Source organism: Salmo trutta, chromosome 32, assembly GCF_901001165.1.
Source record: "Salmo trutta chromosome 32, fSalTru1.1, whole genome shotgun sequence".
Classification (NCBI taxonomy): domain Eukaryota; kingdom Metazoa; phylum Chordata; class Actinopteri; order Salmoniformes; family Salmonidae; genus Salmo; species Salmo trutta.
The window spans coordinates 20,765,479-20,778,621 of record NC_042988.1 but is presented as its reverse complement, the minus strand read 5'-3'; the positions used below and the strand labels follow the sequence as shown (position 1 = coordinate 20,778,621).

At 48.7% G+C, this 13,143-nt stretch overlaps 1 protein-coding gene across 2 annotated transcripts in view; it reads right to left on the bottom strand.

Moving 5' to 3' along the window:
- The window catches only part of LOC115171382 (E3 ubiquitin-protein ligase SMURF2-like), a 56,112-nt gene that overhangs the window by 10,418 nt on the left and 32,551 nt on the right, over positions 1-13,143 (bottom strand). For both annotated transcript variants that reach the window (XM_029728138.1, XM_029728139.1), the window contains 6 exons: positions 11,752-11,836; positions 11,161-11,244; positions 8,491-8,705; positions 7,241-7,325; positions 3,023-3,181; positions 2,803-2,856 (listed from right to left, as the gene is read on the bottom strand). In XM_029728138.1, the coding sequence (XP_029583998.1) occupies positions 2,803-2,856; positions 3,023-3,181; positions 7,241-7,325; positions 8,491-8,705; positions 11,161-11,244; positions 11,752-11,836 (682 nt within the window). The remainder of the gene's footprint in view (positions 1-2,802; positions 2,857-3,022; positions 3,182-7,240; positions 7,326-8,490; positions 8,706-11,160; positions 11,245-11,751; positions 11,837-13,143) is intronic.

Genomic DNA, 13,143 nt, shown 5'->3' with positions numbered 1-13,143 from the left:
TCCAGTCATTTCTAACAACTCAGCAAATCTATTTCTGTCTGGGACACCTACCAAACACCTGCCATTCACTGTACTATACAAAACCAGACAACCTTTTATTAGGTATAATGTCATCAAATATGGCAAATACACAATCCTAGCTCTGAAAAAGATGTGTTTGGAGGGTCATACACTGAGCAGGAGTAATGGACAGTCATGTAGCAGCCGTCCTGATCTTTATATCCACACACCATAATACACAGTGACAGCTTATTCTAAGGAGTGACTGCTCTAGGCTCCCACTGTCTTTGGTCTTGTCTAGCTGAGCTGATCTGGCCACTTCCTGCGATCCCAGAGCGCAGCAGGGCCCCATAGGGCACTCCAGTCCTCCTCCTCAATCCCTTTATTTCCTGCAGACTAGACTCAGAGGGAGGGAGGGAAAGGGTGGGAGGTAGGAAGGGCTGCCTCCGGACAGCACCCAAACAGAGAGGAACACTCAGACAGGGAGAGGAGAGGTACCGAGCCACAGAGCAGCACTCCCTTCAGTTTCAGTCATAAATCAAACATTCCTGCCCCGTCTCTCACACACACACACGCGCACGCACACACTGCCTAGTGCGCATTCTCTCTTTTTCTAACTTGTTTTAAGAGAGTAAGATGGCGTGGTGTATTACCTGCTGAAGCTCAGACAGTAATACAGTGAACTCACTGTAAAGCTAGAGAACACTAGACTCCTGGGAACTGATCCTCTGAGTGTTCATGCCAGAGTTCAGAGGGCAGATCTGAGGCCCAACAAGGATTTTGTTACCTATTGTCCAGTGACCAGGCTTAGAGCCAGGAGATTGCAACATCACAGGGTGAGTCTAACCAAAAGCGTATTGTGGCCCGCTGAGGCAATGTCTTTAGCAAATAAAAGGGGTAATAAACTATAGCTTGAAGGACAAGTATATATCAAACATTTTTGTGGGATGACAGCATGAGGGGTGAGAATTTCTGAAATCGTTTGCCTTGATAAAAGGCAGATGTCTTGATGGAAAACCACGCCGGTCTTCTGATATCTTTTCCAGAGTTTTGTCGCTGGTTGGAATGTCACTCCCACCCCTCGTCTCTGCCAGAGTCCAGCTTCTCTGCTCCACAGCGGTCAGTGAGGGGACAAAATCAGAGAAGGTATTCTCAGATAGGATGATCCAGTCAGACTGGGTCAGGCCCATGAGCTCTCTGCTAACCAGCAGACTGCACACTCCAAACCTCTGAGCCACCATCCAATGTGTGTTACATTAGCACACACGTAGAGATCCCATCAGCTGCGTTTACACAGGCAGCCCAATTCTGATCTTTTGCCCAATCAGATCAGCTCTGAAAAAGATGTGATGTCAAAAATCTGATGTAATTAGTCAAACTACCAACTAGTGGGAAAAAATCTGAATTGGGCTGCATGTGTAAATGCAGCCCTAGGTTCTCCAAGACAAAGCCAAGGGTTTCTCCCTTTAAAGCAGAACCCAGGGAAGGAATGTGGTTGGACCCAGGGCCCATCGTACATCATTCTAATGGCTACAGACCCGCTCTTGGCTCAGCTTAAACACCTTCCATTTCAATACAATTATTCCTCTCAAACAAAGACATCAATAACCTAGAAAACTCTAATTCCCAACTTTAAAGTGAAATAATAATCGGACCAGTGCTTTTTAAAGAGAAGAAACACTGTGCACTGCTTTTCACACATCTGGACATTATTGTGCTTAAGACAAGATTCCTGCATTACAAACATACATGGCGTGCCAGCCTGGGATTTTATATGATTTTCAGAGGACCGCAGAAAATGAAAAAGCACCAAAGTCCCAAACACGTTCTTTGATCTGTCAGAACAGGGGAAAATAACACCAGATCTTTTCATCGGTGCATTCCGCCTCTCCCGGCACGGAGCAGGAATGAGGTCACACGGAGTAGTCTCACCGAAGCCGCCCGTACTCTGCTCCACCTTTACACTGCACTTTGGGTAATGCTGCAGCTATCGTTACATGGGCCGTGTTTGAACAGCTGCGAGGAAAAGTTCTGAAGCGCATGCACTGACGAACACGGCACACACACACGCACCAACACGCGCACACGCACACACGCACACACGCACACACACACACACACACACACACACACACACACACACACACACACACACACACACACACACACACACACACAATTCATTCATTGACTCGGGCATCAAATTTATGCTCTGTTTCCTGGACGTAAGACGCTCCTCAGCCACAGACACATCAGTCTTGGTTTCCACATTGTTATCTGATGTCGAGCCAAAACAAGCTTTGTGACGGATTGTGTGCTAAAACCCCTGCATGATCAAAAGCGCTGCCGGGCGGTGGAATGCAGCCTTGTGCGTGCAGTGTGTGTGTCTGGATGGGTGAGGTTGTGTGTGGGAGTGGGTGAGGGAGAGAGTGCGTGTCTGGATGGGTGAGGTTGTGTGTGGGAGTGGGTGAGGGAGAGTGTGTGTGTCTGGATGGGTGAGGTTGTGTGTGGGAGTGAGTGAGGGAGAGAGTGTGTGTCTGGATGGGTGAGGTTGTGTGTGGGAGTGGGTGAGGGAGAGTGTGTGCACAGGAGAAAGGCTGCTCTGACAGCTGAACCCCAACAGGTGTTTAACACACCTTGGCACTGGACTCTCCTGTAAAACATCCTGTGTGGGGGAGTCAATATGTCTGTGTGTGTATCTGTGTGTGTCTGTCTGTGTGCAGTCTGTTCTGTCTCCCCAGAACCAAGTGTTGGAGAAATAGAGGTTGCCATAGAATAGAGGGGGGAAATAGAGGGCCTCACCTGATCGGACTGTTCTGAATTTCGATGCCGCTGCGGGAACCATTGGGGCTTGGGCTGTGGAACACAAAACAAAACACCACAGTTACACCACAATTACACAGCCACACTGCCAGCCAGTCATACAGTACAGTTCTCCCTCAACTACTTCTCATTTCATCTGGGCTGTTATGAGGCTCTGGACCAGGTTTCATTTGTGGCACTGGTATAACCCGATACTCACTTAAGGACTAGATGCAGGTTGGCGGAGAGGCGCGGGTCTGTGAACTGCGTGGTGCGGTTGTTGTGGTCCACAAAGTAGACCCGGCCAGTGGCTGTGTTCCTGATCTCCCAGCCAGGGGGCAGTGGGCCCAGCTCCTCACAGTTTACATTACTCAGGTCTCTGGGAAGCACAAATCCCCAACACAGTCAGAGGTGAAGGGCAGAAAATAAAAAGAATCAAAGAATGAGACGTAAGACCAATCAAAGTCAAGGTATGAAGCAGTCCTCAAGGCTGACGGTAACTGGGAAACAAAGAGGCGCGAGAAAAGATTCCAAAACGACATCACTTTTATTCCATTTTTCTTCTTCCCGTCTACATGATTTATTGCTGCCATGCAATCCTTTCAGCTGGACTCCTTTAGCTGTCTGTGGAGAGCAACTAAGAAATGACAGCAGCCCCACTTCAGCGGTAGTGACTTATCGGACTGAGGCCCAGCCAAATGACCAAGCCTCTCAGCACTGGGAGCTTGGCAGCCCAGCATCTGCTGCACCACCAGGGTGTGGCGTGACCAACAGGATAGCATCAAGTGCAAGAAAAACGCCATCTATCACACGTATTTCCACGGGGACAAGAGAACAGCAACGTCTAGGTATTTTTCAATCACTGACTTTCTTTCTATTGACTCTATTCCCAGTAGACTGACGTGTTGATGTGTGGTAATCCATGAGACATGCCTGAGTGAGTGGCGTCTCTGAGCCACATGTAGAGTAGGGCTGAAGGCTGTGTGCTGAGAGCTGAGGGTATGGAGGCAGAGGTCGTTCCAGAGGTGTCTGCTGTGAATCCTCTCAGATCCCTGTGGTTTACATTTACATGCCATTTAGTGGAAGCTTTTATCCAAAGCGGCTTAAAGTCATGGGTGTATACATTTCACATACAGGTGGTCCCGGGAATCGAACCCACTATCCTGCCATTGAAAGCACCATGCTCTACCAACTGAGCGACAAAGGACTGTGACACCAGCCCTCTATCGTAGCTTGTCAGCATGTAACCAGCAGCACATTTACAGAAGGTTCCGGACAAGCCTGAGGAGAGCTAGCCACTGATTGTCCACCCCATGACAGAAACATAGGTGGGGGTAGGTGATGGTCTATATCAACAGCCTCACCCAAACCTGCATGAAACTATATTACATCATCCCAGATCACCCTGTTTTTGTCATCAGCCTCAAATCATTTGTGTTGGAAATACTTAATGAGTGTACTGGGTATAGTGTAACTGGGCACTGTGTGTTCAGACAGTGGTGGTGGATGTAACTGGGCACTGTGTGTTCAGACAGTGGTGGTGGATGTACCTGGGCACTGTGTGTTCAGACAGTGGTGGTGGATGTACCTGGACACTGTGTGTTCAGACAGTGGTGGTGGATGTACCTGGGCACTGTGTGTTCAGACAGTGGTGGTGGATGTACCTGGGCACTGTGTGTTCAGACAGTGGTGGTGGATATACCTGGGCACTGTGTGTTCAGACAGTGGTGGTGGATGTACCTGGGCACTGTGTGTTCAGACAGTGGTGGTGGATGTACCTGGACACTGTGTGTTCAGACAGTGGTGGTGGATGTACCTGGGCACTGTGTGTTCAGACAGTGGTGGTGGATATACCTGGGCACTGTGTGTTCAGACAGTGGTGGTGGATATACCTGGGCACTGTGTGTTCAGACAGTGGTGGTGGATATACCTGGGCACTGTGTGTTCAGACAGTGGTGGTGGATGTAACTGGGCACTGTGTGTTCAGACAGTGGTGGTGGATGTACCTGGACACTGTGTGTTCAGACAGTGGTGGTGGATGTACCTGGACACTGTGTGTTCAGACAGTGGTGGTGGATATACCTGGGCACTGTGTGTTCAGACAGTGGTGGTGGATATACCTGGGCACTGTGTGTTCAGACAGTGGTGGTGGATGTACCTGGACACTGTGTGTTCAGACAGTGGTGGTGGATATACCTGGGCACTGTGTGTTCAGACAGTGGTGGTGGATATACCTGGGTACTGTGTGTTCAGACAGTGGTGGTGGATACACCTGGGCACTGTGTGTTCAGACAGTGGTGGTGGATATACCTGGGCACTGTGTGTTCAGACAGTGGTGGTGGATGTACCTGGACACTGTGTGTTCAGACAGTGGTGGTGGATGTACCTGGACACTGTGTGTTCAGACAGTGGTGGTGGATATACCTGGGCACTGTGTGTTCAGACAGTGGTGGTGGATATACCTGGGCACTGTGTGTTCAGACAGTGGTGGTGGATATACCTGGGCACTGTGTGTTCAGACAGTGGTGGTGGATATACCTGGGCACTGTGTGTTCAGACAGTGGTGGTGGATGTACCTGGGCACTGTGTGTTCAGACAGTGGTGGTGGATATACCTGGGCACTGTGTGTTCAGACAGTGGTGGTGGATGTACCTGGGCACTGTGTATTCAGACAATGGTGGTGGATGTACCTGGGCACTGTGTGTTCAGACAGTGGTGGTGAATATACCTGGGCACTGTGTGTTCAGACAGTGGTGGTGGGTATACCTGGGCACTGTGTGTTCAGACAGTGGTGGTGGGTATACCTGGGCACTGTGTGTTCAGACAGTGGTGGTGGATGTACCTGGGCACTGTGTGTTCAGACAGTGGTGGTGGATATACCTGGGCACTGTGTGTTCAGACAGTGGTGGTGGATGTACCTGGGCACTGTGTGTTCAGACAGTGGTGGTGGGTATACCTGGGCACTGTGTGTTCAGACAGTGGTGGTGGATATACCTGGGCACTGTGTGTTCAGACAGTGGTGGTGGGTGTACCTGGGCACTGTGTGTTCAGACAGTGGTGGTGGGTATACCTGGGCACTGTGTGTTCAGACAGTGGTGGTGGATATACCTGGGCACTGTGTGTTCAGACAGTGGTGGTGGGTATACCTGGGCACTGTGTGTTCAGACAGTGGTGGTGGATATACCTGGGCACTGTGTGTTCAGACAGTGGTGGTGGGTATACCTGGGCACTGTGTGTTCAGACAGTGGTGGTGGGTATACCTGGGCACTGTGTGTTCAGACAGTGGTGGTGGATATACCTGGGCACTGTGTGTTCAGACAGTGGTGGTGGGTATACCTGGGCACTGTGTGTTCAGACAGTGGTGGTGGATATACCTGGGCACTGTGTGTTCAGACAGTGGTGGTGGATGTACCTGGGCACTGTGTGTTCAGACAGTGGTGGTGGGTATACCTGGGCACTGTGTGTTCAGACAGTGGTGGTGGGTATACCTGGGCACTGTGTGTTCAGACAGTGGTGGTGGATATACCTGGGCACTGTGTGTTCAGACAGTGGTGGTGGGTATACCTGGGCACTGTGTGTTCAGACAGTGGTGGTGGATATACCTGGGCACTGTGTGTTCAGACAGTGGTGGTGGGTATACCTGGGCACTGTGTGTTCAGACAGTGGTGGTGGATGTACCTGGGCACTGTGTGTTCAGACAGTGGTGGTGGATATACCTGGGCACTGTGTGTTCAGACAGTGGTGGTGGGTATACCTGGGCACTGTGTGTTCAGACAGTGGTGGTGGGTATACCTGGGCACTGTGTGTTCAGACAGTGGTGGTGGATATACCTGGGCACTGTGTGTTCAGACAGTGGTGGTGGGTATACCTGGGCACTGTGTGTTCAGACAGTGGTGGTGGGTATACCTGGGCACTGTGTGTTCAGACAGTAGTGGTGGATGTACCTGGGCACTGTGTGTTCAGACAGTGGTGGTGGGTATACCTGGGCACTGTGTGTTCAGACAGTGGTGGTGGATATACCTGGGCACTGTGTGTTCAGACAGTGGTGGTGGATATACCTGGGCACTGTGTGTTCAGACAGTGGTGGTGGGTATACCTGGGCACTGTGTGTTCAGACAGTGGTGGTGGATATACCTTGGCACTGTGTGTTCAGACAGTGGTGGTGGATATACCTGGGCACTGTGTGTTCAGACAGTGGTGGTGGGTATACCTGGGCACTGTGTGTTCAGACAGTGGTGGTGGATATACCTGGGCACTGTGTGTTCAGACAGTGGTGGTGGGTATACCTGGGCACTGTGTGTTCAGACAGTGGTGGTGGATATACCTGGGCACTGTGTGTTCAGACAGTGGTGGTGGATGTACCTGGGCACTGTGTGTTCAGACAGTGGTGGTGGATATACCTGGGCACTGTGTGTTCAGACAGTGGTGGTGGGTATACCTGGGCACTCGAGGGTCGTGCCATGTGCTGACTCCTGTCTGGGTGTGGAGGAAGTAGACTTGGCCCTGCTGCGTGGTCCTCTGCTCTGTAAGGGGGGGAACAATAGCATGGCTACTCATACAGGTATAAGAGGTACAGAGCAACGGTTACAGACAAGTACACACATGTGAGAGATGAGCGAAAGAGTGGGATGAGAGAGAGAGATGAGTGAGATGAGTAAGAGGGTGAGAGAGTGGGAGATGAGTGAGATGAGTGAGAGAGAGTGAGAGATGAGTGAGAGATGTGAGTGGATGATAAGGAAAATAGAGCTGTTAGTTATACATTTGTTCCACTGTGAGGATTGTTATTGGTGCGTCAATGTGCGTGCGTATCTTGATCCGAGCGTGTGTGGAAGAGTAAGAGAGATCACACAGACGGAGATAAAAGCAGGGATTGAGTCAGTTTGGATCCCAGTTGCAGGGCTGACAGGGGGAGAAGATGGTTGTCTGTGTGTTGGTGAGCTCATTCATCACAGCTTGACAGAGATATTTCCATGAGCTTGGAAGCCCTGTTCTGGCATTCCTTTGGTCACACCGCCCTGCCTCTCTAACATGCGTGTATATAACTTCCACCCCGCCGAGCACCGATGCGCCCAATGCATTCGGTACAGAGTGACACTTCTTGGCCGACCTTGGCCCACCACTGGGGCTGCTGACAGCGGTTCAGAGGAGCTGGCCCAAAAAGACACAGCACCCTCCTAATCTTGAAGAGCTGGGCTGGGCTGCTGTGATTTACTCCTCTGGCCAGCGCTCCTAAATCCTCAGCAAGACTACACAGTGTCTGAATATCAAGCGGCCGCCCGTGGGCTGCATGTGAGGAAGGTGAGGGGAGGGGGAGGAGTGAGCGGCTGCCGCCAGCCTTTAACTGCTAGATCGATTCAATTAGTTCTTTAAAATGGGGCCTGTCAGGCTGCTTATGCTGCGCTGCAGAGTCATGGTGGCTGTGCTGTTGGGACTGAATAGGGACACAGATTAGCAGGATGATTCAGCTGAGCGTTGGGCCGAAGAGAGGAGGGAGGCAGTTAACACTGATGCATTGCAATGACGACACCGGTCTTAAAACAGAAGGAGACACGTCTGTCTTAGAGGATGTTCATAACACAGAATGCTCCAGTCTAGTCTGGCTGTGGGAACCGAAGTGGCCGTCTATAGTGTGATTGTGTGTATGTCCGGTGTGTCCATATTGTGTGATAGAATCCTCTCTCCACTAACCGTATCCCTCAGGCAGGTCTGGGGGTGTGTGGAGGTGTGTCCTGCTCATGTAGTTCCTGTGTCTCTGGGAGCGGACGCGTCTCTCCTGGGCCCGCTGGTCGCTGGACGGGACACACGGAATGGTGGGCGTGGCCCCATTGGTGCTCAGGATGGGCGTGTTCTCATCCACGATGCAGCTGAGAGGCCGGCCGGGGCTGGAGTACTCCGACGCAGGCCTGGGAGAGACAGGAAACAGGAAGAGATCACAGTCAGACAGGGAGGGTGGGTTATAATATATCCTTCATGGTAGGTTTGTTCAAATCAGGCCCGTGTCTATTCATATCTAGCTGTGCTTGTAATACGCTTAGATGCTAGGGCTAGACATTGGCTTGCTCCTGCTTTCTTAAGCATCATGAGGTCAGTGAGGCAGAGACATAGACACACACACACAGAGCAGTACTGAGTGAGGGGCCTGAGGCCAGTCTAGAGCAGAGCAGAGTAACAGGAAGGGAGCTGATAAGGGAGCAAAGAGAGAGAGAGAGACTGTGGAGCAACAATACCGTCTGGAGCATAAGAGTCTTAGGGCCCCGTTCAATAGTCTGCAGTGTCTCCTAATACAAATTCAATGCTGTCTAGGCCTTGGGGACTCATGCCTCATGCCATGGGCTTGAGGCTGGGTAGTGGGTAAGCCTGTGTACTCACTCAGCCTGGACTCAGGGACAGACATAACACAGTAAAAATGTAAACCAGTCTCCCTCCATTTAGTATATGTTACGAATTACAATTTGTATATATGTTAAGAATTTTCAATACGTATGATATGTTAGGAATTCCACTTTGTTGTGGCTAACATTAAGCTAGGCGGCTAATGTTACAGTGGGGCAAAAAAGTATTTAGTCAGCCACCAATTGTGCAAGTTCTCCCACTTAAAAAGATGAGAGAGGCCTGTAATTTTCATCATAGGTACACTTCAACTATGACAGACAAAATGAGAAAAACAAATCCAGAAAATCACATTGTAGGATTTTTTATGAATTTATTTGCAAATTATGGTGGAAAATAAGTATTTGGTCAATAACAAAAGTTTATCTCAATACTTTGTTATATACCCTTTGTTGGCAATGACACAGGTCAAACGTTTTCTGTAAGTCTTCACAAGGTTTTCACACACTGTTGCTGGTATTTTGGCCCATTCCTCCATGCAGATCTCCTCTAGAGCAGTGATGTTTTGGGGCTGTCGCTGGGCAACACAGACTTTCAACTCCCTCCAAAGATTTTCTATGGGGTTGAGATCTAGAGACTGGCTAGGCCACTCCAGGACCTGGAAATGCTTCTTACGAAGCCACTCCTTCGTTGCCCGGGCGGTGTGTTTGGGATCATTGTCATGCTGAAAGACCCAGCCACGTTTCATCTTCAATGCCCTTGCTGATGGAAGGAGGTTTTCACTCAAAATCTCACGATACATGGCCCCATTCATTCTTTCCTTTACACGGATCAGTCGTTCTGGTCCCTTTGCAGAAAAACAGCCCCAAAGCATGATGTTTCCACCCCCATGCTTCACAGTAGGTATGGTGTTCTTTGGATGCAACTCAGCATTCTTTGTCCTCCAAACACGACGAGTTGAGTTTTTACCAAAAAGTTCTATTTTGGTTTCATCTGACCATATGACATTCTCCCAATCCTCTTCTGGATCATCCAAATGCTCTCTAGCAAACTTCAGACGGGCCTGGACATGTACTGGCTTAAGCAGGGGGACACGTCTGGCACTGCAGGATTTGAGTCCCTGGCGGCGTAGTGTGTTACTGATGGTAGGCTTTGTTACTTTGGTCCCAGCTCTCTGCAGGTCATTCACTTGGTCCCCCCGTGTGCTTCTGGGATTTTTGCTCACCGTTCTTGTGATCATTTTGACCCCACGGGGTGAGATCTTGCGTGGAGCCCCAGATCGAGGGAGATTATCAGTGGTCTTGTATGTCTTCCATTTCCTAATAATTGCTCCCACAGTTGATTTCTTCAAACCAAGCTGCTTACCTATTGCAGATTCAGTCTTCCCAGCCTGGTGCAGGTCTACAATTTTGTTTCTGGTGTCCTTTGACAGCTCTCTGGTCTTGGCCATAGTGGAGTTTGGAGTGTGACTGATTGAGGTTGTGGACAGGTGTCTTTTATACTGATAACAAGTTCAAACAGGTGCCATTAATACAGGTAACGAGTGGAGGACAGAGGAGCCTCTTAAAGAAGAAGTTACAGGTCTGTGAGAGCCATAAATCTTGCTTCTTTGTAGGTGACCAAATACTTATTTTCCACCATAATTTGCAAATAAATTCATAAAAAATCCTACAATGTGATTTTCTGGATTTTTTTCTTCTCATTTTGTCTGTCATAGTTGACGTGTACCTATGATGAAAATTACAGGCCTCTCTCATCTTTTTAAGTGTGAGAACTTGCACAATTGGTGGCTGACTAAATACTTTTTTTGCCCCACTGTAGCTAGTTACTAATTAGCAAAAATGCAAAAGTTCGGGTTGCTAGACATTCGCTATATACGCCCACCCATCCTACCCAACCAACCTCCCTCCTTTAGTGTTTTGGCTTCAGTAACCTGGTGTCATCATACCAAACATATCATACTAATTTGAGTGTCACAGATTTACATTTACTATGTTACATCAAGACTTTGAGGCCAGGCTGACTCACCTGGTAGGCCTCTCCCACTGTGTGGTGCGTGTGATGTGGTTCAAGTACTGGATTCGGCCAGACGCAGTCCTCCGCTCCTCCCAGCTGGATGCAGCAGATACAAACACACACACACACACACACACATACAAAGCAGTGAGTGGACATTGAGGGCAACCAAGTTCAGGTAGTACCTCCTGTTTCACTCTGTTTCAAAACATTTCCCCCCTACTAAACATGACCCAGATATTCCCCACAGAGCTTCTTGCTATCTAATAGGACGCAGTCTCCCATCTGCTCACCCAATTCCTCTGGCGCACATCAACCCCAGACTAGACTCCCTAACCCCAGCCAACATCATTGGTTCAGTGCTGAGGTCAGTTGTGCTAAGCTGGTGAAGTGTCTGAACAGCAGAGCCTCTGGCTACTTTGATTGGAGTCTGGGACACCACACCACATGCTGTCTGGAACACTTTTGGTTGTGGGGCAGTGTGGTTATGATAGGCTCAGACTGACCCTGCTGTGAGGGTATGATGTGGTGATAGTGGGTCCACTGTCCAGTACGGACAAATGTTAAATGGAGTTGTGGTGTGTTGGTGGGTATGGTACTCACCCGTCTGGCAGGTCGTTGTCAAACAGACGGCTGCAGTCCACCACTGGGCCTCCTGTGCCTATCCTGTCTCTGGACTGCAGGCTCACTTTGGACACACAGACACATTCAGATACACATAGGAGAATGACTGGGTGGTAGAATCTCACTCTATTCATGTCCTCTCATACCAGAGACTAAAACGGAACTATTTTAAAACTGTGAATTGCTGTAATGCAATACTGTAATGATGTTATTTAGGGCTAAATGAGGAATCCATTTTTAAGAGGATCACATGGTCAAATCCTCTTGTGGGTGACAAGATGATTGTGTCTGGAAGTAGAAGTACCAGCCGTCTGCAGTGATACGCTACTACGCCAAGTCTTTCCTGAGCCACCAGTCATAAGCTTTAAGAGATGTCCTACCCTAAAGGACAAATTAGTCCACAGTTATCTTCCGGGTGACTCTCAAAAAACTTGGCTTGGCCACAAACCCAAGGGCTCTTTTAAATGTAACCAGTGCAACCATTGCAGAAATATTGCACAGAAAAAGTATTTCGTTGATACAGCTTCCAAAATGGAGTATTACGTCAAGCATTTCATTAACTGCAAAACCACTCATGTCATCTATAGATTGGAATGTCCACAGTGCAAGGTGTTCTATATTGGACGGACAAAGAGACGCCTTCAAGATCGCCTAGCGGAACACAAGTACGCCATACGGGTAGGCAATGAAGACTACCCCATGGCAAGGCACTACAAGTCCTTACACCATGGCAACCCTGCCTCCCTATAAGCTATGGGTATTGATCATATCCCGGCCTCTATTAGAAAAGGGGACCGCCTTAAACAGTTAAACCAAATGGAAAGTTTTTGGATTTACAAACTACAGGCCACTAAATACCCGGGTTTAAATGAAGATATGGATTTCTCACCCTTCCTGTAGGGTTGTGATGGGTACATTTGCTGTCATCTAGTGGATATCTTTGCTCAATTGCCCTCAGCTATGTTTAGACTCTTGTTGTTCATGTTTTGCTGTGTTCTAGTGTACTATGGAATGTATTGCTTTCTTATTCTTGACACTTCGCCCAGACATATTTAAGGTTAGAACTACCTTTCTAAGTTTTCTGATACTTCTAGTTTGGAGTTACATTTTTATGATAACATAGCTACAGCATTTCACTTTAAAGTGTGTATACTATTGCTTACTAGGTGTGTCCAATCAATTTTAACCACTCCCCCTTCTAATTAGGGTTAATTGGAAAAGCTGTTAAACAGAGAACATTGTATTATTTCTTTGTACACCCTGATGAAGGCCATGCAGCCGAAACGCGTCGGTTTTTAAAAAAACATTGTTTCTATTGAACATGCCATACTAATAAAGGCATTTTAATCAATTATATGAAGAGTGCCTTGG